Raw genomic sequence first — 13,617 nt, 5'->3', positions numbered from 1 at the left:
AAAAGCACAAGCAGCTAATTGCTGTAGGTGGTATGCAGCTAAAAACGAACCTCAGGGGGGAAGCCAGCAAGCCCTGTCACACGAGACTGATCAGGGACTGCATACAATAATTACGATTATTAAACAAGACAAAATAAATAAATGCAATTCTAGGTTGGAAGTAAAGCTTTCTTCTTGCAGTGCTTCCTCCCCGAGGGGCTTCTTGCCTGCTCATTACTTAAGTATGGTATTAAGCTTCGTTACATTTATTGGCAGTATTTGCTTGATTCTTGCACTCTGAGTTGATTGTTGCAGTGGAGTATGGATACTGAAAACTTAAGCTGGGCTTTCTTTAATAACTGAACCGGTTTAATAACTGAACAGGTGCTGGTTATGATCCAGATTTTGGTTTCTATCTCAATTTGCCACTTGAGTCAAATTAAATTAAATAGATGTGGTGTCTGGGGGCAGGCATGTGTCACAAATATCCCCTGTCTGTGCGTTGAAAGGTTTAAACAAATAAATAAAAAACAACCACCACCACCCCGCAACAACAACAAAACCCAACTGCATGGGTTTGATGCTATTTTGCACTGCAGGTTTAAGTGCTAAGTTATTACAATGATTTATTATGTGTCAAAAACAGATTTTGAACTTAGTGTAATTTAAAGATAGTTAAATGGGAGAACTTGCAACAAATGCTGCAAGTATATACGAATTTGGGTGCATGTGTGTATAAAATATGCATACGCATGTTTTGGTGGGTCTATATGTAAGTCACTTTTCCAAACTGGGCTGTAAAGTTTGTAGGTCTTTTGAGACAAGAAGATTTTATACTTCCTTACTTCTGCAAAGTACCATTTGAAGTTGCAGCATATGAAATAATAACCAAATTGTTCTCTTTTCTTCCATTTAACTATCTTTAAATTATTTTGCCCTCTATTCCTGACACAATTGTACACCAATTAGCCAGGGGTATACTTTGTTTCAAACAAGCTATTGGGAGGGTTGGAGCTTTCCTGAATGAACAGTGTTAATCTCCAGTTCCTTTTCATTTTTTTTGGATTTTTTTTTTTCCACAAAGGTTTACTCTGCTCAAAGATGTTGAATTCAGACTCCATATACATATCTGGAGTACTACTTTGTGTGCAAAGAAATTTTTTCCCCTTTAAAAAAAAAAAAAGATTGTTGTTAATGAATGGTCAAGGTCTTCCCCCTCCTTCCCTCCCCTTTTAAATCAGATCTTGGGGTTAAGACTGAAAACTGCCTTTTGTTCTTCAAGTCAGACAGTGAGGCTGAAGATGTGGGTTTCTGATTATTGGTGGTACAATGCGAAAGAATTGCTTTCCTTCATGAGAGTGAGATGCTTTGTCGCCAAGGATTGTCTCAATGCCAGTAGCAAGGACAAATGTATGCAGGAGGAAAAGGGTCTTTAAGGGATGGCGCTATATGGTGTGGGTTGGGTTTTTTTCCCCCCCTCCCAAATCCACTTCTATCTCCCCATCACAGGGAGGAGAGACAGTCTTTGTCATGCTGTGTGTTTGTATTAAATGACCAGGGTACATTTTTCACTCTGCCAGACTTATTTTTGTGAAGTAGATCTGAGCCACCTTACTGTGGCTTATAAATATCAATTATTTCACACCAGAGCTGGGGCAAGATAATTGATGTTTATAATCAACTCCTCTCTCCCAATAATGGAAAATCTTTCTGGGAGATGAGTTGCACCGAAGCTTCGTTTCTGATGTTAGTGTGGTGTGCCTCCCCTCTTGAGGTGCAGTGGTGCTAAAATGAACCCCCACCAACATTATTAATGTCAAACGTGGCTGCCAGAGGGAATCGCTGCTCACCACGACTGCTGGTGGGGACACTGGCTAGCTCCTGTGGGAGGTAAAAGTTTGCAGGATGCTCCCAAAATCAAAACTGGATGAGGTAGAGCCCCCCCCTTCTTTTTAATGAAAGTTTATTTCATTTAGCGCTCCTTGCCAGTATCAATCCCACCTCCTGAAGAGCTCCAGTTGAATATATTCTCCAAGGGCAATTATTACTTTCCTTATCTTTTCTCGCCAGCTTTGGCAGCTCTGCTGGAGGCCGAATGCATTTTCTCTATCGGCAGTCAAAGCAGAGGCTGCATTCCTGGGCTGTGATACATGTAACGCCATGGCACCCCTGCTAACAAAGGACCCAATTCGCTCTACATTCCCATGGTCTTGTGGATGGCCTGCCCGGCTCAAAGTTTACAAAGACGCCAAACAGCCAGAAGAATTGGGGTTTATGTTTCCTTTCAGTCTTTCACAAACACTTTATTGATCTGCGGCCTTTCCTGGCCACTCGGAGAATTAAGTAGTTACAAAATGGATTGATTTTTCTTTTTTTTTTTTTTAAAAAAAAAACTATGCATTTTGTGTGTTTTATTATCTGTCCATAATATTTTTATTTGAAATGAGTGGCTTCCTGCAAACTGCACCGGTATGTTCTTTATGCGCGTGAAAAACCCCAAAAGCTTTGACAATGATGAACACATTTAAGTTGTGCTCCACTTGTTTACAAAAGTCTCCATTTGGTAGCACATCAAAAGCATTTTTCTCCCCTCCGGCACAATGGTATATTCATGCTAGCAGTCATTACTCAGAGATTTGAAGCATCACTTTATTGGAGCCCACCACAATACAGTCTAAGACTCTTTGTTTCATTTGTTATTACCTTCTTTTTTTTTCTTTTTTTTCTTAAAAAAAATGCATTTAGTTCAGACCTGTTTGTAGTCCCTGACGGCTAAATTCCAGCCATGCCCTGCAACAGCTCCGTCATTGATGCTGGTAGTGTGTGCCTGCGGGGCAAGGGGCTTTCCTGGGGGCTCCTGCTCCTCCCAGGGTTCACTCCTGAAACACCGGCACCTTGGTGGAGCTGTGTGAGTCCCAGCTGACATGGTTTTTAGGATGGGTTGATCGACTGATAGACCTTTAACTAACACCCAGCAAATCTTTAGAATGCTGAGTTGTCTTTAAAAAGTGGTTTTACAGGCTAGGAAGGCATCTGCTGTTCATGTGGGGGTTTTGGATATTTTTTTTTTCCTTCTTATTGTTGTTATTATTTTAAATGCACAAGTAGCTTAATTGTATATTTATCATCAGTTTGTGTAGTGTAGTTTAACATGATTTGGGCACTAGGGCAGAGCTATGACTAAGTTTTTCAGTATGTGGAATATCTTTGTAGGGCTTTAACAGGTAGCCAGAGCCCACAGAAGTTTTCTGCTTGTTGAAAGTACCTGCTGCGCTTAGGAGGAGGGTGAATGTCATGAAAAACACTTTTCAAGAGAAGTTAATAGACTGACTGTGAAACGCCCATTTCTCCTTAATGTAAGGGAACAGGCGTATCCTTGGGAGCGGGGAGGAGCTCCCCAGGAGAGGATTTCCTCGGGGCCAGAGGGGCAGTTGTGCCCTGGCCTCCCACATCATGCAGGCTAGGAAAAATTGAAGAATTAAATGCAACTGGAAAATGATGAGTTTGTGGCAGAGCATCATGAAGTGACGCAAGAGAGGAGACCAGCAAATGGGGTGCTTTGGGATCAAGGGACCGCAGTGAAAACTAATGTTAAATAAAGGTTGTGATGGGCGAGAAGAGACGAGTGCTTAGCACCAGGCATGTACCTGGAGGCACCTTCTAGGGGAGAGCCAGAGAGAGGGCTTAAATGCAATGCAGGGTGAAAGCCTTAGTGCCAATAATAATTTCCCAGAGGAAGTAGAGGATGTTCAGTAGCGCTGCTGTGTTTAATGATGTATGTGATGAGGACGTGCATGTCAGCACGGGAGAAGTGACCTGGTGTTGTCTGAGGGACTTTTCCATCTCCCCTTGCCTAGAGAAGTGCCAAATATATCATTAGCGCACAGCATTTACCCTGGTCTCATGCAGTGTCCCTTGTGCAGATTGTCCATGTAATGGCAGAAGGTGCAATCCCTTGGCTTCCCCAAGCCTGTAGCTTTCCCTAAGAGAGAGATGGTAGCGATGATGGTCTTGGGCCCTTTTGCATTGGTGTCTTGCATTCAGGACCAGCATGAGGAAGCCGGTGGCTTTGAAAGCAGTCTTGAAAAACAAATGACACAAGGCAACCTTTAATAAATGAGCATGGAGAGGAGGGTGTTAGTAATGCTTGTTCTAATGGGAGGAGCTGATTACAGGCTGCCTGTTGGCAGGCTGCGATGGTTCTCCCTCGTTTAATGTGGCTTTTGATGTATATGAGCCCGCGGCTTGGTGCTGGCAGCCTCTAAGTGCCTGGTGAAGTTGTAGACTCTGGGAACGGAGCAAAATGTTTCCTGGAGATGTGCGCTGGTCTGAAGTGATGTTGCAGTGGCTAATGTCTGCGTGCTCAATCTGTTGTCCTTGTTATCTGTTATTCTTGAAACTCCTCCACTAAAAGCCTTCATTTCTCTCTGTGTGTTAGATTCGATGCTGCTGGTAGCAGAGAGGCTGGAGGGCCCCTTCAACATTGAGTCAGTTATGGATCCCATTGATGTGAAAATTTCAGATGCGATCATGAACATGCAGGAGAACAGCATGCAAGTGTCTCAAAAGGTAGATGGGTCAAGAAGACACTTGGGCTTTATTTATCTAATGTGTTTTATTTCTCTATTCTTGTCAATATATTTTTTTTTTTTTAAAACACCCTTTCAAGTATGTATAAAACCAGTGTATTATTTTGGGCAGGGGCTGGGTTGGAGCCTAGAGAAGGGAGGCTCTTGTGACCTCCCATTTCATAAAACCCTTTCCTTCTCTTGCATAGGTTTTCCAGGGATGTGGCCAGCCAAAAACACTTGCGCAGGGCCGGACCGCTCGCTCCGTCTCCGAAAGCGGTTTCAGCGCTCGTTTCAGACCCTACAACCCAGAGGAGCGGCCAACTACAGCTGCCGGCACGAGCTTGGACCGACTGGTGAGGGCCTGGTCCTGCTGGTGCCACTCAGGCGCTTAGCACCCATGTATTGCAGTGCATAATTTTCCATTTGTAATTTATAGGGTTTCTTAATATTCCTTGGCTGTGTTGTACTCTCTGAGGGGTGTAATCTGCCCATGGCTCTAGACATGAATTACCTCAACGCTTCTATGTCAGAAAAGTGCCTGTTTTAAAGGCTTGGCTTATGAGCAATATGTGTTTGAGGAACAGTGTTTAATTTTGTATTAAAAAAGTAAATCAACCATCAAAATACACAGCCTGAAGATCTGGCCTATACACGTCTGTTGTGATAAAAAATACCTTTCCAGCTTCACTTTTAATGAGCATTTGGTATTCTGGATTGTGTCCTGTGTTTCTTTTTTTCTTTTAATAGGTTACTGATGTGAAAGAGAAGCTGAAGCAAGCCAAAAAATTTTGGTCATCTCTCCCTGGCAACATTTGCAATGATGAAAAGATGTCTGTAGGCACTGTCAATGAGAATGAGTGCTGGAACGGGAGCGCCAAGAGCAGGTTTGGCAACGCAGCTGCCCCTGGTTAACTCTCTCCCTCTCGCCCCAGCCTTTCCTGGTGTACCGGCCCCTCTCCCCGAGCCCTCTTCTCCTACAGGAGTGACCCCAGCTCCCTGAGACAGGCTGCTGCCATTACCTGCTGCCATTACCCCCTTTTTTTTTTTTTTTTTTTTGGTAGATGGGACAGCTTGAATGCAAGGCTAAAGGGTTGTCCAAGCTCTACGTGGTGGTTTTAAAGGAGGGAACGGAGTCTGGATACCCAGATAACAGCATCTCTCCCTGGGCTTAAACATCTTACTGGTTGCTCATGGGTTTGGGGAGGTGATTTGTACAAAATCCTGTATAATGGGCACAGAGTGGAGATGCTCATGTTGTGTGACAGCGCTGTTGCCCCAGTGCCCCCAGTTGGTGTTTCTACCAGGAGCTATTGCTGGGTTCCTTGTTGAGCAAGGGCAGGGGAGATGGAGGCTGGTGAAAGGTCCTCTTCTCCACTGCTGGGGCCAGTGGTTTTCATGCATGCTTTTTATGGAAAAATAGTTATAAAACTTTTTTCTTTTATTTTTTTCTTGTAAGGAGGAAATTACCAACACATGAATAAGCCAAAGGTTTTCTGTCATATGGTTTATGTAACTGTTTAACTTTTATTTTGGAAATAGAAGTTTCTTTTTTCTGTTTGCTTACTGAGGAAATAAGCAAAATCCAAGATGTTCCATTAAAAAAAAAAAAAAAAAAGTTGTCCAGGGTTTTCCAGCAGTTTTTCTAAGTAATAGCAGTTTTTTTCCCTTGATATTTTTGGGACACAGGACTGAGCCATACCACATCAATTTTGCACTGTTTAGTGTGTGCTGAAACTCTGCCTCACTTGGCCAGGGTGATGGTTTGGGTCTCTGCAACAAGAAATGGCTCTGACCTCCTGAGGTTTTGTTCATCAGCAGCTTGTAGAGGGCTTTTGACAGCAGATTTCTCCAGTGTGTGTGAGGGCCAACACCAGGAAGGAGGGGAGATGGAGACTTGGCAGCACTGGGCGGGGAGAGAAGAGAGGAGGCTGGACATCCTATGCGGGTTGTGCAAGATATTTTTCCTTTGCTGTTACTATTTTCTCTGTGGCTCCAATAAGCTAAAAGTTCAGAATTCTTCCACACTTTGGTCTCTCTCTGACTTCTTTGAAACATATAATATTGATCACAAATAATAACAAACCCAACAACAATAATAATACTAAACCCTCCCATACACAGGACAGGGTTTGAGCATGCCCTTCAGATGGATGCTTATATCTCACTGCCTGGTCTTCAGGATCAGTAGATTGTGCTAAAGGCTTTTCTCTCTCTTGTGGTACTGAAGTTGGCATCATAACTAAGAAAAATAATGTTTTCTGCTGTTAAACAGTGATTTTTCTTGCAAGTCAGGTAATTGGAGGAGAGAAAAAGTGTCATATTCTTGCTCTATAAGATGATACTTCAAATACCTGTTTCAGGGATGTATTCTGTTGGGTTTTGTTGCTCAGTTTCTCTTTTAAACCAAGAGGCCATCCATGTGTTCAGACCTGAGCATGCACACCTACTGAGGCTGAGCAGGTCGGCTCTTCTCAGCTTCAATGCGTGGGGTTACGTTACCTCATCTTCAGCATCACTGATATTTCCCCTGCTGGGGTTATTAGGGAAATTGTGTCTCATGTCTGCGTGGTGAGAAGTACACATTTAATACCCCAGCTTAATGGTTAAGGTGCATTATGCAAAGCCAGAATGACACTCTTGCCTCCAACAGTTACTGTAGGTTTCTCTGGGATAACTATGGCCCCAAAGGTTGTTTTTCCAAAAGTGTCATATAAGTGGGCATCAGGGCATCTCAACAGCTTGTTTTGCTCTGTTGCCTGCAGAGAGATGATTTATGCTGTTGTAAGCCATTATTATTATAAACCCCAGATCTTCCTTCTCTTTTCAAGTTGGGGAGAAAACTGTCTTTCCCCTGCCTTTGTGGCACAGAGTATATGAAAACAGTGTTTAATTCCACATGCTGCCCAGGTGGCAGGGAGGGGAGATGGGGTAAGAAGCTGGAGAAGGGCTCTGTGAGGGTTAGCATGTGGGAAGATCACGTTGGGCTCAGAATATCACCCAAGCTAGAAAAGGGAGTGGTGTCGCTGAGTTCCCACACTCTTGCCCTTGGGTGTGGGACCCCACTGAGCTGCATCTCCGATACCATCAGGAACGGTTTCTTTTCAGGTATGACTTTGCGGTGACTGGAAACGGCTTAGCAAATCAAGTGAATAACCCAGAGGTAGAAGTCGATATTACCAAGCCAGACATGGTGATTCGCCGGCAAATCATGGCTCTGCGGGTGATGACCAACAAGCTGAAGAATGCATACAGTGGGAATGATGTCGACTTCATTGATATAAGTATGTTTGCTGTTGTTTGCCTTTTGCTCTTTCTTTTTCCCTGTTTAATTGGATTTCGTGCTAACATGGGGTAGCTGGTTAAGCTTCAGCTGTAGGTAATCGTGTTAGTACAGTGTGAGGGAACTGGCATCTCTGACAGGCTGTGAGAGAAGGGTTGTTCCCATAGAATTGTGATACAGTTTGGGTTGGAAGGGATCTTTTAAAGGCGTTCTAGTCCAACCCCTCTGCAAATAGCAGGGACACCTTCAACTAGATCAGGTTACTCAGAGCCTCATCCAACCTGGCCTTGAATGTTTCCAGGGGTGGGGCATCTACCACCTCTCTGAGCAACCTGTGCCAATGTTTCAGCACCCTCATCATAAAAAAAAAGTCTTCTTTATATCTAGTCTGAATCTACCCTTTTTTAGTTTAAAACCATTGTCCCTTGTCCTGTTGCTACAAGCCCTACTAAAAAGTCTGTCCCCATCTTTCTTATAAGCCCCTTTAAATATTGAAAGGCCTATAAGGTCTCCACAGAGCTTTCTCTTCTCCAGGCTGAACAACCCCAACTCTCTCAGCCTGTCCTCAGAGGATGGGTGTTCCATCCCTCTGATAATCTTTGTGGCCTGCTCTGGCCCTGCTCCAGCAGGTCCATGTCCTTACACGGGGGCCCCAGAGCTGGACACAGCACTGGAGGGGGCGGGTCTCACCAGAGCAGAGTGGAGGGGGAGAATCCCCTCCCTTGACCTGCTGGCCACACTGCTCTTGATGCAGCCCAGGATGCGGTTGGCTTTCTGGGCTGCGAGCGCACATTGCTGGCTCATAGTCAGTTTTCCATCCACCAGCATGGCTGGGTGTGATGAACAGCACCCAGAAGTTGCATTAACCAGAGGACCCACGCTTGCATTCCGCCCCCGCTGCCCCGCTGCCTTTTGCAAGGCAGAGGAGGACAGCACGCGTGTTTGTCTCCCGCAGGTGAGGAGAGCAGCGGGGAGGAGAGCGGCAGCGGCTGCGAGCTCCAGCAGTGCTCCCCGGAGTTCGAGTTCAATGCCACCGAAGTCGCTGGGAATTCCAACAAGAGCGATAAGAACATGAACACTTCTGCCGCTACCAGGAGCGGTTTATCACAAGCAGCCTTGCTCCTTAGCATTTTGTTCTTGGCCATGCAAAGACAATGGAGATAATTGTGCAGCGTAGGGGGGGGAAAAAAAAAGACTTTTATTATCAAAGTTAGAAAGCACCTGCTTTCACTTTTATACCATCTAGGGACTTTGCTTTTTAAGTTAATGGACAACAGTGTACAGTTTTTACTATGTTGCCACTGGTTTTAAGATACTGATTTATTTTTTTTTCCCTTGCTATTCTGGGAATAACAGGAATGGGGACTACCAGTCTGTCCCGTTCACCAAGAATCCATGTTAGAGGTGGATAACAAAAATGTATATACAAGCCTGTAGTTAGCTCTGCATTTGTGTCTTTATCACTTTTCTTTTTTTTCTTTTTTTTTTTTCTTTTACCATATTTCTTACGAAAACAAAAAAACCCAGGGTCTTCTCTTGGCCTGTAACGAGTATGTGTTTCTGAAATGAGAAATATCTGTACAGAAGCAGGTTTTATTTATCATGTTATCTTATGGGGAAAAAAATAATTGCCCAACAAGCAGAAAATACGTTTCATGTAGTTAACTTCCCATTTATCCACATTATGTTAGTTGCCTTATCTGGAAAGAAGTGGAAGTAATTTGTCTTTATTATGCAGTAAAACAGAAGGTGGAGGCAGAGCTGGTCAGTGTGCCAAATGCCCTGTTTGCATAGGGTGTTAATGCCAGGAGCAGGTTGTACTTTCTTTACAGGAGGTTTGGTTAAATTGGAAGAGACTACAGAGAATTCCAGTTCTGCAGATGCCAAGAAGAGTTGTCATTTGTTCCCCAGGATCCTTGCAATTAGCTGTAACTCCTGTAGGCCAGTTCCCGACGTGCATCCCCTGTGGGAGTAAGGCATTAAACTTGTTCGGTTGGAAGCAACGTGTCGTCTTGCAGATCCAAATGCCAACATGTGTCTTGTCTGCAAATTTGTTAGATGAATGCGGGATTAATTTTTAAATTTTTTGTTTTTAAGGAATACTTTGTGGGTGGGGAGGCGGGGGGATGTTGGGTTTATTTTTGCAAGAGTTTTGTTTCCTCTCCGATGGGTGGCAAAAGGGAAGAAGCAGGCGGGCAGCACCCCACGGCACCATTGCAGGCAGATTGGAGTAGGAGTGGGCAGGAGCTCCCGGACTGAAGATGCCTCCTTTTCGGTGTATTTGGTCTCCAGGGAACTGATGCCGAGTGACTGTAGCTTTTTGGCACTACCCGAGACACCCTCCTCCTTTCTCTACCTGTGCTTTTGCAGTTGGAACAGTGTTGTGGTGAACAGCAACCTATTAATAAAAGAAATGTATATTTTTAAGAAAAGAGATTAAATAATTTTTAAAATAGTTTAGGGAAAACAAAGTCTTTGGAAAGACTCAAAATTATTCTGCACATCTCCTTCTGCTTTAGGTAGCAGGGATCCGGTCAGGAGAGCAATCCAGAGAGAGAGGGCTTGCTCTATTCCACCCTTGTGTTGTGAGGATAATTTTCTATTTTTATATTGAAGCATTAATTACTTGTTAGCTCAGGGTCAGCATTATATTCAACTTTATTTTCACACCAAATTTCTGCAAAGCTATAAAGACAGAGTATTCTTGGCTGGTATAAACAATCCTGGAGGCTTAATTTTACTAGAAGTAGCCAGTTATTTATTAAAACATGATGTTAGTAGAGTTACGGATATTCTGGCTAGATTATTTTTCTTTAGAAAATAAATCATGGAACCATAAAATTGAAAAAGTTATAAATTTATGTGTGGGAAAAAATGGATTGTAAATAGCTAAGTTGCCTTGCGAGGAATTGGAAAATGTGCTGATACTTAGAAACTACCTCAGTTCTGAGGAATTTCCTTTCTAGCTTTGAGTGCTATTACATTTACTTGGTAGAAGTGAATCTGGTCTCCAATATGTAGCTGAAAGAGTTATCCCTATAGACCTTGTTAGATTGTTTTTAATTTAGAGGGTTGAACTACATCCAGCTGTTTTCTTTCAGCTAAGTTCCCTAACAAAGAGAATTTCTGAATTAAATATTGCTGATGGTTTCCATGACTTTTCCTGATTTGTTTGGTTTCATGGCATTTTCTGATGGCCCTTTAATTATTTAAATGGTTCTAGCCATTTGAATTTTAATCCTGAAATAAACAAACCTTAGATGCACTACCATTGTAAATATATCACAGTAAGGTCTGACTGGATAACCCTTCTGGCTTATACCCAGCTGGCAGGCCGGCAAAGTTAAATGAAGAAAAAAAAAAAAAATTAAACTTCTTCAGAGCTCAGAGAATGGTGGAACAAAAGCCCTTGTGTTCAGAGGGGCTGACTTCTCCAACATCTCCCTTCTTGGCGTAAGTGTTCATATGTAAGAAAGTTGCTTGTAAATTCTCCTGCTTTTGAGCATTTCTGCTCAGAAAAAAATGTTTCTGAATTTATATTTATCGTTTTACAACTAATTCCTTACTAATTGTTATTCCTTAGTTTGGTACAAGTCACCAATGCAAAGACCTGCTGTGAGTTTTAAGTCTGTCCAGTTGACTTTGTTAATAGCCCAACGATCCTCCACTACATAAAGTACAGATTTGTCACCTGGGGCTACAGGAAACAAGAGTAAACATCAATGTAGGATGATCAAAAGTTGTGTTCCTGCTTTTATTTTGTGTTTGTGTGTGAAATCGGCTCTTTGACATGAGATTGTAAACTAAACCATACGAGTAGGGATGAGGCATGCTGCTGACTGAGGAAGGCATGTGCTGCCTTCCTTCAAGTAATTTTTTTTTTCATATAACCATTGCCATTATGAGCATGATTTAAAGAAAAATTCCCATACATAGAATTAATAATTAAAATTAATGGAATTGGTAACGAGCTTCAAATGAAAAATGAACCAGAAAGGTGGTGTTCTTGGCAGCGTGTGAGGCGCTGTCTCCCGAAGAGCTGGAACAAAAAAAAAAATACAGCCCTTGAAAGGACCTGCTTTAACAGCTCTGTGCCTCTCCTGAAACACGTACAGCTCTGTGCTGCGACAGCCTCACAGGCAACATGCGTGTACAGGCAGCTCTGGGTTCCTCCAGCGGACCAGCTTCCATATTTACGCTTCTGGTAGCAATGAAGGGGGAAAAGAGAGCACAGAATGGGACTCTGGTAATCAGTCTTTCTCGTTTTGTGCTGTGATGGGTGGTGTGGCCCTAAGTCAGGACAAATGACCAGAGCAGCAAGAGGCAGTCCTCCCGCACCCCCAGGGCAGGGTCCTGCTCCTGCCCCCCAGCTGAGCCAGCCTGGCTTTTGTCCTCATGGGCAAGTTGGTGTATTAATTCTGGAAGGTGCAACCTCTCAGTGCTCCGGTCATCTTAGACCTGATCGTGCTCAAGTTTGTCACCATCCTCTAATTGCTTTAGCTGGATGTAAGACTTGCTGGACTAGGCAAGACCTCTGGTATGGTCCTGGCTCCTTTCTCATCACAGCATCTGGTATCGGACACTTCAGAGCAAGGCACATAAAAATCCCTTCTGTCTGTTTGGATGCTTTTAATTATCATGTGTCCCACAGTAACTGCTGGCTCTGTTTGTCACCCTCTTTCCTCCTACCTTTGTGAATGTGGCAGTGTTCCCCCATGGTGACAATGGCAACCAGATCAGTGACAGCTGGTGCCGGGCACTGCTGCCCTGTTCATGCCCTTTGCTCGCCAGCACAGAACCGTGGCATTTCTTCCTGTCTCTGGGGAGGCCCATGCCACTGGCACGTCTCCACAGCCATGAGCAGCAGTCACCGAGGTCCTGCCAGCGCAGGCAGTCCTGGAGCATCTTGCGGACCCCAAGGACCAAGGATTGTGTGTGTGTGTCGAAACTGGTGGGCATGGCTGCTGCAGAAGACCCCAAACTGGATAAATCCATCTCCCACTGTTGGAAGAAATTAACTTGCACTTTTTTTTTTTGATGCTGATGGCTTTATTTTTCTATGTAAGCCACGCTGAGTATCTAGGATAACTGCAGAGTGTTGCTGCCTCAGGTCTCTGCCTGATATGATGGCCAGTGGCCACCTGCCTGCAGTAGTCCATGAGTCAGTACTGTGATAGCTGCAGGGCTGGTGGGAGGGTGGCCTGTCCTTTGCTGCTTCTCTTCCTGGGGATGCCATCAAGGGCTAGTAGTAATTTAAAAATAAAGAAATGCATAGAAGGGGTGAAAATTGATGCAGGAATACTGCAATCCCCCTCCTGGCCGGTGGGATCTGTGTTGACTTGAGCTGCTAGAGGGTGGACTTGGAGTCGGGAGCCACCCCGGGAGGGCAAGCAGCTGCTGGGTCAGCACTGTCCCTCCTCCCTGTGTCCCCTGGGCTGGGGGGTTGCAGTCCCCATCCCAGACGATTATGTAGTGCTGGGCTTCATGGCATCTTCTTTCAACTGGCTGTGATGGTTTAAGGTAGCTGCAAGACACATGTTGGTTAGAGATTGTGCAGTACTGGTGTTCTTAGGACCACCTGAACATGAACCAACCCCAGTAATGGTTTTTATTTCTTGATGCTGCTGTTTCAAGCGTCATGTTTTGTGGGTTTGGTTTGCTTTTTTGTTGTCTTTTTGTTGTTTTTTAATCCGCTGCTGTGGTTTGAGCGCTTGTAACAGTGTAAATTGCTTGGGAAGACGAAGCTCTTTATGGGCTTGCTGTAATTCTGGGTCAAGTGTGCTTAAA

The 13,617-nt window shown here is 44.0% G+C and overlaps 1 protein-coding gene across 1 annotated transcript in view; it reads left to right on the top strand.

Annotated features, from left to right (window-relative positions):
• Positions 1–11,569, top strand: part of GPC4 (glypican 4) — a 68,205-nt gene extending 56,636 nt beyond the window's left edge. The window contains exons 5-9 of the mRNA XM_074834699.1: positions 4,418–4,548; positions 4,757–4,903; positions 5,298–5,434; positions 7,656–7,831; positions 8,786–11,569. Of these exons, the coding sequence (XP_074690800.1) occupies positions 4,418–4,548; positions 4,757–4,903; positions 5,298–5,434; positions 7,656–7,831; positions 8,786–8,994 (800 nt within the window). The 3' untranslated portion in view covers positions 8,995–11,569. The remainder of the gene's footprint in view (positions 1–4,417; positions 4,549–4,756; positions 4,904–5,297; positions 5,435–7,655; positions 7,832–8,785) is intronic.
• Positions 11,570–13,617: the final 2,048 nt, after the last annotated feature.

Source organism: Strix aluco, chromosome 10 (genome assembly GCF_031877795.1).
Source record: "Strix aluco isolate bStrAlu1 chromosome 10, bStrAlu1.hap1, whole genome shotgun sequence".
Taxonomy (NCBI): domain Eukaryota; kingdom Metazoa; phylum Chordata; class Aves; order Strigiformes; family Strigidae; genus Strix; species Strix aluco.
Note: the sequence above shows the minus strand (reverse complement) of the source record. Positions and strands in the feature narration are given on the sequence as shown.